The following is a 15,512-nucleotide window of genomic DNA, read 5'->3' on the forward strand; positions in this document are numbered from 1 at the left end:
CTAATAATTCTGCACAGTAATAGTTACCTGCACAAACCGATATCCTCCTAAGATAGCGAAATCTAAAAAAAAAACACATTCCAACTTCCAAAAATATTAAGCTTTGATATTTATGAGTCTTTTGGGTTGATTGAGAACATAGTTGTTGATCAATAATAAAAATAATCCTCTAAAATACAACTTGCCTAATAATTCTGCACACAGTGTAGAATATGTATGTAGTTTATTTATGAAGATTTAAGAATAATGAAATGAATGCACAGGATTCGGCCGGCCGGGCACGACCAATCAGCGAAGCATAGTTCAAATCCCACACCAATTCGCGGCTGGCCGGGCGCAACCAATCAGTGAAGGCAGGGCCGGCTTCAGGTTTTTGAGGGCCCCAGGCGGAAGAGTCTCAGTGGGCCCCCCCTTTAACACATACCACGATTCATGATGCACAGATACAGCAGAGAAATATAGCACAGCCACGTAGCATATAACACAGCCCAAATAGTATATAACACAGCCACGTAGTATATAACACAGCCACGTAGTATATAACACAGCACACATAGTATATAACACAGCCACGTAGTATATAACACTGCCACGTAGTATATTGCACAGCCCACGTAGCATATAACACAGCCCACGTAGTATATAGCACAGCCACGTAGTATGTAACACAGCCACGTAGTATATAGCACAGCCATGTAGCATATAACACAGCCCACATAGTATATAACACTGCCCACGTAGCATATAACAGCCACGTAGCATATAACACAGCCACATGGTATATTGCACAGCCCACATAGCATGAACACAGCCCACGTAGTATATAGCACAGCCATGTAGTATATAGCACAGCTCCATAGTATATAGCACAGCTATGTAGTATATAGCACAGCCACATAGTATATTGCACAGCCACATAGTATATTGCACAGCCACGTAGTACATTGCACAGCCACGTAGTACATTGCACAGCCATGTAGTATATAGCAGAGCCCACGTAGTATATAACACAGCCCACGTGGTATATAACACAGCCCACGCAGTACATAGCACAGCCACATAGTATATGGCACAGCCACATAGTATATTGCACAGCCACATAGTATATTGCACAGCCCATGTAGTATATAGCACAGCCCATGGAGTATATTGCAGTATATAGCAGTAAATAGCACAGCCCACGCATATAGCAGTATGTAACACAGCCCACTTAGTATATAGCACAGCCCACGTAGTATATAACACAGTCCACATAGTATATAGCACAGCCCACTGTTACGAACTCCACCGCTGCGCTCCAGCGTCCTCGTTCTCACTGCTCCAGCGCTGCGCTCCAGCGTCCCCGTTCTCACCGCTCCAGCGCTGCGATCCTGCGTTCTCAAGCTACCGCTGCAACGTCCGGCTCGGCTGGTGTTCTTTCCCTGCGCAGGCGCTCCAGCTTTCCTATAGGAAGCAGGCTCTGCATCCCTGCCTCCTCCTCCTGAAGTCATGTGTTCCTTTCTGTCCAATTCCGTTCCTGCTCCTCCTATAAAAGCTAGTTCCTCCTGCTTCCTGGTGCCTGATTGTTTTAGCATTTTGCTATTGCGTTTGGCCCTTCGTATTGCTCAATACTCTGTGCTTGTACCTCGTGCTAACCCGTGCTACCCTCCGGTTCCCCTCCTTCCCTGGCTAGTTTCCCTTCAGGTCCTGCTCTATTACTCCTGTTGTTATACCTCTGTTCCTTGGTTGTTTTCCTTCCTCAGGTTCCCTCCGTTCCCGTCTCCTCGTCCTCTAGGATCTTCGTCTGCTTCCCGGATTTCGTTTCGTTACCCTGCCTTCTTTTGTCTCTCTTTCTGGAGCCGTCCCTGCTGGTATCTCACCGTGGGTAAGTGACCTCTGGGCTTGCTCCTTGCGGTCCCTGTATAGGGGTCGTTTTCTCCTAGGTCGCTCGCCCAGGGGTAGGGCTCCCCACGGTCCAGAGGGTCCACTCCTGTTTTCCGCTAGATCGCTACACCCACGTAGTATATAATAGCCCAAGTAGTATATAACACAGCCCACATAGTATATATAACACAGCCCGCATAGTATATATAGCAGAGCCCACATAGTATATAGCACAGCCCATGCAGTATATAACACAGCCCACATAGTATATAGCACAGTCACGTAGTATATAGCAGTGTGGGCACCATATCCCTGTTTAAAAAAGAATTAAAATAAAAAATAGTTATATACTCACCTTCCAGCGGCCCCCGAATCCAGCCCAGGCCTTTAGCGATGCTCCCACCAGGTCCGTTCCCAGTGATGCTTTGCGGCAATAACATGTGATGAAGTGGCGGTCTCGCGAGACCGCTACATCATCAGTGGTCATTTTGCAAGGCATTACTGGGAACGGAGCTGCCGAGAGCATCGCGAGGATCAGGAACGCTGCACGGGACGCCGGAAGGTGAGAATAGCACGATTTTTTTTTTTTATTATTATTTTTAACATTATATCTTTTTACTATTGATGCTGCATAGGCAGCATCAATAGTAAAAAGTGAAGCAGTGTTTAAATTCCGCATTGGGGGACACTCGCTCTGTGACACATACCAGACATTTACAATCATGCCGGACCCTGTTTCACGAACCCAGTTAGGCCTCCATGCATATCCCGAGGAGCCCACACAGCGCCCCCTGGTTGCATCATGGGTCAGTGCATCATAGTATATATGTAATGCATCTTTTCTATTGGAGCCTGTCAGTGTCTTTTTATAGTAGCCGCATTTGATGCGAGTGCTGTGCGATTTTTCCTTGCACCCATTGACTTCTATTGCGTGATGCGATCCGTTTTTTGATTACAAACGCAGCATGCTGCAATTTTCTTCCCGCCCGATCGTGGTCCGATTCGAGATGAGCACACAAGCATAGATAAACATTGATCCAAATTCAATCTAATTTTTTATCGGATTGAATTTGTCCGATTTCATCGCAAGTGGGCATGAGCCCTAAAACAGAAGATTCATCACTGGTGACTACTAATTCCTTTCTCCTATTTTCTCTGAAATTTTAAAGTTGTCCTTACAAAACTAATTTTAGAGGACTGCATTTGGAATGCCATTTTTGACAACACAAATAAATAAGGATAAACTTCGACTTGCATTGTGACCTGTATTTGGTTCTTTTGATAAAGTAATCAATTTGAGCAGATCAACTTTTCCACATATATAGCAATGACAATTTAGGCTACGTTCACATTTGCGTTGTTGGGCGCAGCGTCGGCGAGGCAACCAACAACGCATGTACACAACGCAACGTTTTGCAACGCATGCGTTGTCATAAGATAGTAAGGATCAGGACTTTCGGCGCAGGGAAAACGCTACAAGTAGCGTCCTCTGTGCCCTGTCTTGTGCGTCAATATGACGCATGTGCCGTAAAAGGCATTACAACGCATACCGGCGCATGCCCATGCACCCCCCATGTTAAAGATAGGGGCGCATCGGTATCCGTCGGCGACGCTGCGCCCAACAACGCAAATGTAAACGTTACCTAAGACCTAGCATCTTTAGTGCATGGCAGAAAAAGAATTTTTCTGATGAAAATTATGTTTATCTTTTTGTTTCTTTGCACATAACATAAAAGACTTATCCTATATATAAATCTGACAAATTCCAGGAGGCTTTGCCCAAGTTCTAAAGGCCCCCTCACACCACCCTCGTAGTTTGGACAAGTGCTATCCGATTTTTTTATCAGCTAGCACGTGGACCAATGCAATGTTGTTCAATGGGGCAGTGCTCATTACTGATTTTTTTCACTGACAGAATATATCTGTGCAAAAAAATCGCAGCATGCTGATATTTCACTCCAAAATCAGATGGGTGCAAAAAACCTCACAAATCTGATGCCTTAGTTACGGAGCCACAGTACAGCATCGGATTTTTATGGATACACTACAATTCTTTATCATAGGAAACTGTAAATGCTCCTGTAAATGATTAATAACTGCTGAGTAAAAAAACTGATTGCATAAGCACTGCACACAGATGACAAATTAAAAAATCATCCCAATTTATGGATGAAAATTAAACAGATTTGTTTTTCTATATGCTCATGTGACACAAGTCTAAGGGCTCATACTCACCTGTGAGAAACTCGGATAAGTCTTGCATGTTAATACCCGGCACTGCACCCTGTACTTAGATCAGAGCGTGCGGCCGCATAGGAATACATACAGCCGCACGCTCCGCTCCTGTGTGCCGGCAGCAGAGCCGGGTATTGACATGCGAGACTAACCGAGTTTCTCCAGGTGAGATGAGCCCTAAGGCTGTGTGTCCACGTTCAGGATGGCCGGCCCCGCCCCCTTTCTGGGACGCGATGATGCCGGATGTGTTAACTGTACACATTCGGGATCATCGCTCTCTCCCATAGCGCCCTGTGTTATGCCTTGCGGGGACGCTGCGTCCCCGCAAGGTGTGCGGACATGCTGCGATCTGAAAAGACGCGCAGCATGTCCGGAGTCGCAGGGAAGACTGATGCGGGTTTCCACGCATAGTGGAGACGGGATTTCATAAAATCGTCCACTATGCTGGAACATCTGGACGCTCTGCGCAGCGTCAAACACGCAGCGTCAAACACGCAGCGTTTACTGACCGTGGAAACATACCCTAAGTGTCTTAATAACATTGGGCTAAACTCAACACTTACATGACCAGAGATTGCGGGTGGTGGTGGGCTATCAGCAGGAAGGGAAATCAAATCACCAAGCTGAAAAATAACAGACAAAGTTACAACATGCTCAAAATAAATGTCTTAAAGAATCAGGCCCCAATTCATCATTTCCTCTGTGTATGCTTTTGTCTAGTTTTGTGTATGTTGTGTCTTTTTGTTTGTTTTCACCCAATTCATTTTTTTATTTGTGCTTTTTTTTAAAGTCTATTTTATATATGCACACCTGCTTTTTCCTGCTTTGTGGGCGGAGTCTAGTAATTTGAGATGTTTTAGCCGGATTCAGAACTTGAAGCAATTTTCCACCTGGTATATTTTTTAATCGCAATAGCAGGTCAAGATAGAAAGAAAGCACATTTTTAACTTTGCACCAAATTAATGAATACCTTGCACCATTTTGATTATTATGGTTGTAAAAACGGCAGCTAATATCACAAGACATAAAAGGAAAGTGACTTAAAAAACACAAATGAATTGGGGCCTATGTCTTGTTTCAGGTGACAATTCATAATAAGAAGTTGCAGAAAAAATTCTGTACAAATGGTAATGCCAATATTTCAGTCCAAAAACTTGGCTGTTTTAATGGTCCATTGTTCCTCTTGATGAGTGTGAGCAAGATCCTTCAGGATGTCTTGTGGCTTCAATGGCCCATCAGTATGGTGCTGTACTAATTCTACAATTCGGCCCACTGGCCATTTAATTGGTTATAACTCTGGAAGGCTTCAATGGATCCCGATGATTCTGAGACTGTCTTTAGTGACACATTGTGCTTCATGATGTGGTAAAACTTCTTCGATATGACTTGCGTTTATTTGTGAAAAAAAAGGAAATTTGGCAAAAATTTTGCAAATTTCAAACTTATAAGGGTTAAAAGTTGACCAGCCAAACCGTTTTTTCAGGGACCACATTTGAAGTCACTTTTGGGTATGTTCTGTCATATAGATGCCTCAAAGTGACACCATTCTAAAAACTGCACCCCTCAAGGGACTCAAAACCACATTCAAGAAATTTATTAGCCTTTCAGGGGCTTCACAGGAATTTTTGATATGTGGAAAAAAAGTTAACTTTTAACTTTGTTCACAAAATGTTTGCTTCAGATCCAATTTTTTTTTATTTTGACAAGGGTAGCAGTAGTGAGAGAACAAAGAATATTGATGATTTTGTAGATAACACTTAGTGTGAATTTAGAGGCACACAGTGGAGAAGCTCAGCAGAGGAGGTGGAGAAGAAGGAAGATGAAGAGGTTACGTTGCAACTTCCCACACACACATGGAGTAATGCAACCACGAGAAGCACTGCATCCTCAGCCACAACTCCGGCTATGGTCAGCAGCGGTTGCGGGTCTGCAGTTGGCAGGGTCAGCAAGGGTTGCCTAGGCTGGTCCTTTTTTTGAGACTGCAAAGGATGACTCCACTCACGTTATCTGCCAACTTTGTAAAAAAATGACTCACTAGAGGCAAAAATTCCAATAATTTGACTACTACATGCATGAACCAGCACATGCGCGATCAACATGCTTTAGTCTGGGAATCTGACTGAGCTAAAATGTGGCCTAGGGGGCCATGCCAGCCACCGGCCACCCCATCAACCGCATCTGCTGCTTCTTCTTCCCCAGTCATTCTGGCCAGTGTTCTCACACAGGTCTCCAGCTGCAGAACCTCCACCTGTTTACCTGATATAGCCGGGGTGAGTGAGAGCCTGTCAGCTGTTACAGAAGTAGACATGCCTGCTGTTTTTAACCAATCTGAGACATGGAGCACACCACATCTTTCTCAATCCACCATAACATCTCTGCCTGTACCTCACTGACAGTCCATCAGTTTGTCGTTTACACCCTACTCCACCCTCTCTCAGCACAGCAGCCAGCTCTTGGTCCCGCAGTTGCAGTCACATAAACACATAAATGATTTTTTCATCCCACACATGCCAAAGCTAAGAGTTTGAACTTCACAGTTTCCTTTCCACCGGGTGGATACAGATGGACTGCAACGACTATCTGTTTTCAGAAACTCCCAGTACCAGTTGCCCAGTCGCCATTACTTTTCTAAGAAAACTGTATCTGCGCTAGACCATCATGTCACAGACATCACCCATTCCTGGTAAAAATCTATTTCTGACAGGGTGCATTTCCCCATTGACACTTCGACAAACAAGAATGGCCAGGGACGTTACATCTCGTTGACTGGGAACTGGGTGACTCTGGTGGCTCAAGGGACAGGCAGGGAAAGGGTTGCTCCACAAGTCTTGAAATCCCCAAGTCTTGGGGGACAAACCTCTGTATCTAACACTTTCTGCAATGCTTTTGCCTCCTGTAGGGCCTTCACCTGCACCCTCATCCCTCTCCCATAATGAGAAACGCTATACAACAGTGCAGAGAGAATCCCTCCCACTGCCATACTGTGCAGCCAGGGCTCACCACAATAAGCCAGTGTTTAAATGAATATGCCTTGGAGATCATAGTCACATAGCTCAAGAGTTGTGGCCAGCTATCAAGGTAGAGTTTGAGCATTGGCTGTCTCCACTGATCCTGGAGCCAGGGAAGGCCATGTGCGATAATGGTGCAAACTTGGTAGCGGCCATATTCCAGGGCACTGTTGCAGAAAGCACGGTCACTGTGTGCTCACTTCAGCTGTTCAAACCCTGTGGGTCATCGACTTGAATTGCTACGGAGGTCTTTCAGCCTACCGGTTAACCAGTTGATATGCGATGTGCTGACAGGGTGGAATTCAACTTTGCATGTGTTACAGCTACTTTAGCAGACGCAATGAACCCTGGTGCAATATGTCATTTTGCATATCCTGGGCAAATGCAGTATGGACATGGAGCAAATCACGCTTGCAGAGTGGGCACAGATGTAAGACCTCTGCACCCTTCTGCACAGTTTTGAAATGGCTACTATGATGGTTAGCGCTGATGATGAAATAAATAGCATCACTATTCCGGTTATCTACATGCTGGAGCACACTTTGAATAGTCTGAGGGAGGAGGTAGTGGTCCTAGAGGAAGAGGAGGAATCAGAGGAGGGTGCGGAAGGGATAACAATATCTCTAAGTTCCGGACTGTCATCACACAGGGAGGGTGAATTACAGCGATCAAGGGCGGCTCATGGTACCAGATAAAGCATTAATGAAGATGCAGGAGCCGAGGAACAAATGGAAGAGGATGAGTAGGAAGAGGTGATGGGTGTGCAACAGACAAGAGATGAAGAGGATAAGTATCCCCTATTTCATGTCTGTGGTTGGCAGGAGGGGACGAAGGAAGCAAGCTTTTGAGTTTTACCCCGCCACCAACACACCATGGACTTGGATCTTATGGAAGCAACCACAACATGAGCGCCTTCTTGCTGCAACATGCTGCATGTATTGTTAGAATTAGAAATAGTGCGGACTACTGGTTTGCCAATCTGTTAGATCCATGATGCAAGAGTAAATTTTGCCAGATGCTTCCCCCCCTGGATAGGGAAGCGCACATGCTGGAGCATCGAAACACGCTTGTAGACAATCTTAAGAGTGGTTTTCCCCAAGACAGTAGTGAGGAACACAGTGTGCATCTCACTTACAGACTTGAAACCCCGGGAATGTTGAGTCATCAATGCAAAAAACAGCAGCAGTAGTGTAAATGACAGAAGAAATTTATGTGAATTGATCCACAACGTGCATCAGCAGAACAGAGTACAAGTCTGACACACAGCCCAACAAACAGGCTCTTCATGCATGTGTCGTGACTGTCACACAGCCGAGACACTTGCAGCTGCGGCGCCGGGCGGCTGATCAGCCGGAGTGATCCAGGAAGCCGGGTTCCCTCTGTAGCTTATTCGGTAAGCACTGTACCTTGCCGAAAAAGCCCTGATTCGCTCATCTCTAATCTTGAGCTCTCTAGTGGTATGTACCAATAATTTTTTTGAAATGTGGAGACTCCAAAGTGGGTTTCCATCTGGTGGGCTGCTTGTAGTGATAGTGGAGTCAGCACCCCTTTATAGTATTTCTACTCTGGGGAAATTGATGCCACTTTAGTGGTGTGTGCCAATAATATTTTGAAATGTTTAGACTCCAAATTGGGTCTCTATCTGGTGGGTTGCTTCTAGTGGAAAAGGTCTCTGAGCACCAGGCCTACGTCTGTCTCTTATCCACCTCTAAGTGATCAATTTGTAAGCTAGAAATGTTGATGCATGAGGTATCCGTGCTCCCAGCACAGCAGGCCTATATCGGTCCCTCACAAACAAACCCCTTAATTTTAACTTAAATTCAAAGCTGTAGATGCTGGCCCAGACTCTGTGTCATGCATGGCCCATGTATGACTGCTGCGCTATTATAACATTTCTACTGTGGGTCAATTGATGCCACTTTTCCTGGTGTCTGACCCTAACTTTTTGGACATGTCTGGGCTCCAGGTTAGTTCTCCTTCATTTGTGTTGCCTGTAGCAGTAGGGCTCCCAGACAGGCAGGCCTGCACTTACTTTCAGTCAACTACCTGTGTTACTAACCTTAAAGGTTTCTAAAGCTGATATTTGTGCCACCTGAGTGTGGCTGAGCAAAAACCAGTTTGAGCTGTTGCATAAGGTATCAGTGCTCCCAGCACAGCAGGCCTACACCTGTCCCTTGCCCACCGCTTCATTTTAATTAAAATTCAAAGCTGTAAATGCTGGTCTAGACCCTGTCTGTAGCATGGCCCATGCCTGACTGGTGCGTATGATAAAATTTCTACTGTGGGTTAATTAATGCCACTTTTCCTGGTGTCTGTGTGTTGCCTGAATTTGGCAGAGCTCTCAGAGCACCAGGCATACACCTGTCACTCATCCACCTGTTACTGACCAATTTTTAAGCTAGAAATTCTGGTCCGAGGCCTCTCCCATGCATCCATGCTGCACAATTATACTACAACCCCTGGCAAAAATTATGGCCTTGGAGGATGTTCATTCAGTTGTTTAATTTTGTAGAAAAAAAGCAGATCACAGACATGGCACAAAACTAAAGTCATTTCAAATGGCAACTTTCTGGCTTTAAGAAACACTACAAGAAATAAAAAATAAAAAATGTGGTACTCAGTAATGGGTGCTTTTTTTAACCAAGCATAGGGGAAACATTATGGAATCACTCAATTCTGAGGAAAAAATTATGGAATCATAAATAACAAACAAAAAATACTCAAAAACATCACTAGTATTTTGTTGCACCATCTCTGGCTTTTACAACAGCTGCAGTCTCTGAGGCATGGACTTGAGTGTCCAACAGTACTCTTCATCAATCTAGCTCCAACTTTCTCTGATTGCTGCTGCCAGATCAGCTCGGCAGGTTGGAGCCTTGTCATGGACCATTTTCTTCAACTTCCACCAAAGATTTTCAATTGGATTGAGATCCGGACTATTTGCAGGCCATGACATTGACCTTATGTGTCTTTTTTCAAGGAATGTTTTCACAGTTTTTGCTCTATGGCAGGATGCATTATCATCTTTGAAAATGATTTCACCATCCCCAAACATCCTTTCAATTGATGGGATAAGAAAAGTGTACAAAATATCAACATAAAGTTGTGCATTTATTGAAGATGTAATGACAGCCATCTCCCCAGTGCCTTTAACTGACATGCAGCCCCATATCATCAATGACTGTGGAAATTTGGATGTTCTCTTCAGGCACTCATCTTTATAAATCTCATTGGAACGTCACCAAACAAAAGTTCCAGTATCATCACCTTGCCCAATGCAGATTCGTGATTCATCACTGAATATGACTTTCATCCAGGTCATCCACAGTCCACGATTGCTTTTCCTTAGCTCATTGTAACCTTGTTTTTTCTGTTTAGGTGTTAATGATGGCTTTCTTTTAGCTTTTCTGTATGTAAATCCCATTTCCTTTTGGCGGTTTCTTACAGTTCGTTCACAGACATTGACTCCAGTTTCACACCATTCGCTCCTCATTTGTTTTGCTGTTCATTTACTGTTTTGGAGACATATTGCTTTAAGTTTCCAGTCTTGATGCGTTGATGTCTTCCTTGGTCTACCAGTATGTTTGCCTTTAACAACCTTCCCATGTTGTTTGTATTTGGTCCAGATTTTAGACACAGCTGACTGTGAACAACCAAGAACTTTTGCAACATTGCGTGATGATTTACTCTCTTTTAAGAGTTTGATAATCCTCTCCTTTGCTTCAGTTGACATCTCTCGTGTAGGAGCCATGATTCATGTCAGTCCACTTGGTGCAACAGCTCTCCAAGGTGTGATCACTTTTTAGGTGCAGACCAACGAGCAGATCTAATTTGATGAAGGTATTTTTCGGTATGAAAATTTACAGGGTGATTCCATAATTTTTTCCTCAATTGAGTGATTCCACAATTTTTCCCCTATGCTTGGATAAAAAAAAGTAACCATTACTGACTACCACATTTTTTGTTCTTGATTTCTTTCAGTGTTTCTTAAAGCCAGGAAGTTGGCACAAAACTAAAGTAATTTCAAATGGCATGTCTGTGATCTGCTTTTTTTTTTTTTACAAAATTAAACAACTGAATGAACATCCTCCAAGGCCAGTGACTCCATAATTTTTGCCAGGGGTTGTACTTGTACTCTGGGTCAATTGATGCCACTTTTTTCTGGTGTATCTAATTTGAGCTGTTTTGACAGCTTTTGGGCCCCCTTAAAACTGTTGTCTAAGTGTTTAGCTTTGCTTTCCTGTGAATTCAATGGGGTTCGGATATGTTCGGTGAACTGTTTGGCGAACATCGTGAGGTTCGCAGATCCTAACTGAACCGAACCTTAAAAATTAAATGTATATTCACCAGAACTTTTCTCCATCCAGCTTGAACACGAACATACACCTCACTGGTCTCTGTCAGGTAAATCAAGGTGCCTTCTGATACTAAATGTGTTCCTTGTAGCATTTCATCAATGTTCTTTGTTGCAGTTGCCTAGGGAAAAATATATAAATACAATAATAAGTACATGGCAATAGGTAAGTAATTCTAACATATATATACATATACTGTGTATTAGTATGAGTATATATATATATATATATATATATATATATATATATATATATATGATAAAGTCTCTGTTCTTGGTAAAGTACTGTAGGGGAGATATGTTTCACTGTGCCTTATGGCGTCAGTGATATAAGATTCACAGATTTTCCTCCAGCACACTAAGTGTGGTGAGTGGTTACAGCTAATTTGTCTAGTGGGCTGAGTTTTATGTGTACATCCATAAAGCAGGTGGGAGGATGTCCACCTTATCTCTACCTCAGGATGTGGTCTGTTGCTTAAATAGCTGGCCTCTAGAGGAAGTAGTTGTTCAGTGTCTGGGGACGTGATTGTGTGAGGAGGTTGCAGGATGCCGTAATGGACAGGAGGCAGAGCAAGGGTTAACGTTAATTTTTTTACTTGAACTTGGCAATGCTCCACGCAGGAAAGGGAAAGGAGAGGCAGGGGTATGGTAGGTGATATAAGCACAATAGGTGTGCTGACGGAGGTAACGAGGGCAATGATTATAACAAATGTTCATTAAGGGTCAACTTATCAGTCTGATGGCTTTCTGACTGCAGAGTCCTAGGTTCAAAACGGTGGTGCCAACGCGGTTAGCATGTGATGAATCTGTTGTTGTCCTGCAGGCATTGATGATCTGGTTCCTGGCAGTGACTATAAGTCCTCGACATCTTGCGTGGGTTCCTGTGTCCAGGATTCGGGTTGCAGAGTGAAGAGCAGTCTCCAAGACTGCCGGAGCTTGATGAAGCTCGGCAGAAGTATGCGGGTGAGAGAGGGAACAGTTCTCGGTGAGTCACCCCTTGTTTCTTAGGCGGCACACGCGCGGTATTTACTGACCCGTTGCATTGGGTACCTTGAGTAGCGGGAACCAACAGGCAAAATACAGTTCTCCGGTCACAGTCTCTGTAAGTGGCAGCAGGGATACTATAGCGCAGACCTGCGCTGTCACGGTGCTCAGAGGACGGAGCCCCAAACTTCCCCTGCTGCGCGCTGCTTGCTCCCACCAAGTCTGTCTGCCATTTCACTGGCTCTCCCCTTTTTAGTCTTGCTATGCCCCCTGCTGTCGAGCGCAAAGGTCGGTCAGGGATTCTAAGCAGACAGCAAAGGTGACAGTCCTGACAGTTCCGGACCCGAGCAAGAAAGGTACCCCCCCCCGCTCCGGTCCCTCTTCTTGCACTCCCCTCTCCTTTTGCTCGCCATTCATCAGGCGAGAGTTCTTGTAGTTTACGTTGACATTCTAATAATCCTTGAACAATTTGTTGCCAAATAAATTGGTCCTGATCGTATCTGTTGTGGGGTATTCCAGCTGTCCAACCACTTCAGGAACTTGTCCCTCTCTTGGATTTACAGGCGACAGATCAGGCAACTCTTCTTCACAAACAGCAATGGCCAGAGGGAACATTTCAGGAGCACTTTTCCTCTCTTCAATTTGGTCAGGAACTTTCGACAAACAGGGACGTAGCATATTCCAGAGAACTACTCGAGTGGGAGCATTTTCTTACTCTTCAGGTTTGATTTCATAGACGGGCCTTTTTGAGCTGATTTTCCGCTTCACCCGATATGGTTTTTTTTCTTCCCACCGGTACTCCAGTTTATTCCTAGGACACTTATCTTGGACCAACACCCGGTCCCCAGCTTGGAGAGCTGTCCCTTGCAGAGGAGCTTTCTCTGGATGCTCAAGTTTTCAAAACCTGGTCTGCACCAGGCGATGTAGTGTCTGCAGATGATGACGATGTTCTCGGACCCAGGTGGATACTCCCGTCAATGTAGTACTGAAATCTTGCAGAAAGCACCTGGTTATGGCCAGTTTATGATGAAATTATATTATTTCCACATCCAAATGATGGCCCCAACAGTGCTCACTGTAACTTCCAGTGGCTTAGAAATTCTTCTGTAAACTATGCCATCAGTTTGTTTTGCAACAGTAAAGTCGTGAGACCAGTAGCGTAGCTGCCAGGGGGCATTCGCCCAGGGCCCCACGCTCTGAGGGGGCCCAGCCGGAGCTATGATATAGTTACATTCTGCGGCAGTGCAGGGAGAATCGATCTCCCTGCTCTGCTGCCGGCCGAGGGGGTCCAATACAGCTGACCACAGTGATGAAAGGAGTGTTACGCTCCCTCTCCCATCAACCCCCTGTCAGTGTCTGATATCACCAACGCCAACACTGACAGCGGGCATGATGATGTCAGTACTCGGCGCCTGCAGTCGGAGATGAGCAGGAACAGAGAGCAGCACAGGAACCAGGAGGAAGAGAGGTGAGTACTGTATGGGGCTGCATTACACTATAGAGGGTGGCTATGGGGGTACATTACACTATAGAGAGTGGCTATAGGGCTGCATTATACTACAGAGGGTGGCTATAGGGCTGATTTACACTATAGAGGGTGGCTATAGGGCTGCATTATACTACAGAGGGTGGCTATAGCGCTGCATTATACTATAGAGAGTGGCTATAGGGCTGCATTATACTAAAGAGTGTGGCTATAGGCCTGCATTATACTGCAGAGGGTGGCTATGGGAGTGCATTACACTACATAGGTTGCCTATGGGGAGCATTACACTACAGAGGCTGCCTATGGGGATGCATTACACTATAGAGGATGCCTATGGGGTGCATTACATTATAGAGGCTGCCTATGGGGGTGCATTACACTATAGAAGCTGTCTATGGGGATGCATTACACTATAGAGGATGCCTATGGGGTGCATTACATTATAGAGGCTGCCTATGGGGGTGCATTACACTATAGAAGCTGTCTATGGGGGTGCATTACGTTACAGAGGCTGACTATGGGGGTGCATTTGCGACACTCGCTAGAGCCGTGGGGTACTCAGAACCGGGTCAGACAATTCTTAAAGGGGTGGTCGGGCAGCGGTGACTCGGTCTGTGGCCCTGGGTGCACAATAAAAGTAATGAGGGAGTGCTTGCAGGGTATTTCATGTGACACCACCTGTGGTGTTCAGCAATTGGTAGCCGACACTGCTTAAAGGGACCGCTGGGGCCGATGTTATCACAGCTGAGATGGTTCTGCTCCCCACAGGTGGAGTAAGGCCCCGGGGCTATGAGTACAGTGTATAAGGGATCGTGGATGTTGGGGTGCAGGACTGAGGGTGCGGGAAAGGACTAGAGGACACAAGGGCTGCAGTTTTCTTTACTTTTAATTCCTGGTTGAAGGTGCAGTCCGGAGCACAGGTAACAGGTGGTAATGGAGATCAGGGCAGCCTGGAAGCAATTCAGAATCCACCTAGCCAGGTGGGGTTGGAGGCCTCTCTACTTCGTTGTTCTCTGGGTTATTGATGCTTTATGCTCTACTCAAGTTCTTTTCTCAGTCTGTCCATTAAATGGAACACTACCCACATGGCAGGCAGCTTGAGCCTGTTCCAGGTGTCACTCCCTCGTGGTGACTCCGGGCTCTTGTATGCTGCTGCACCTCAGGATGTCAGCTGGGGCCAGGAGACCTGCAATCTCCTGCCCCCCGGTTTTAGTTGCTGGGCCTGCAGTTCCCACACAACCACAGACTCCGGTGTCTGGTCTTTGGCGCTCAGTCCTGGGGAGAGATCAGTCGCAGCTCCAATCCCACAGGTTCTCCTCACTTGCCTTTTCCCCCTTCACAGTCTCAGACTCTGACTAGACTAACTAACCCCGCCTCCAGGCCAGAACTTATAGGGAAGTTCCCCTGAAAGCAGGTGTTAGAGCTCCCCCTTCTGGTGTGGAGTAGGAAAGGTGTTGCATGCTGATGCACCTGGAAAGGGAATCCCTCTTTGCTTCCGGGCATGACATCACCCCCGTGAGGGAGGCAATGCCACTGTGGCAACCGGACTCCTGGGGTGCCACACATTACACTATAGAGGCTG

At 45.5% G+C, this 15,512-nt stretch overlaps 1 protein-coding gene across 1 annotated transcript in view; it reads right to left on the reverse strand.

Moving 5' to 3' along the window:
• The window catches only part of COL15A1 (collagen type XV alpha 1 chain), a 1,855,347-nt gene that overhangs the window by 474,156 nt on the left and 1,365,679 nt on the right, over nucleotides 1-15,512 (reverse strand). The window contains exons 33-34 of the mRNA XM_077269528.1: nucleotides 11,454-11,582; nucleotides 4,662-4,721 (exon numbers count right to left, since the gene is read on the reverse strand). Of these exons, the coding sequence (XP_077125643.1) occupies nucleotides 4,662-4,721; nucleotides 11,454-11,582 (189 nt within the window). The remainder of the gene's footprint in view (nucleotides 1-4,661; nucleotides 4,722-11,453; nucleotides 11,583-15,512) is intronic.

The sequence above is a fragment of the Ranitomeya variabilis genome, chromosome 6 (genome assembly GCF_051348905.1).
Source record: "Ranitomeya variabilis isolate aRanVar5 chromosome 6, aRanVar5.hap1, whole genome shotgun sequence".
Classification (NCBI taxonomy): Eukaryota; Metazoa; Chordata; class Amphibia; order Anura; family Dendrobatidae; genus Ranitomeya; species Ranitomeya variabilis.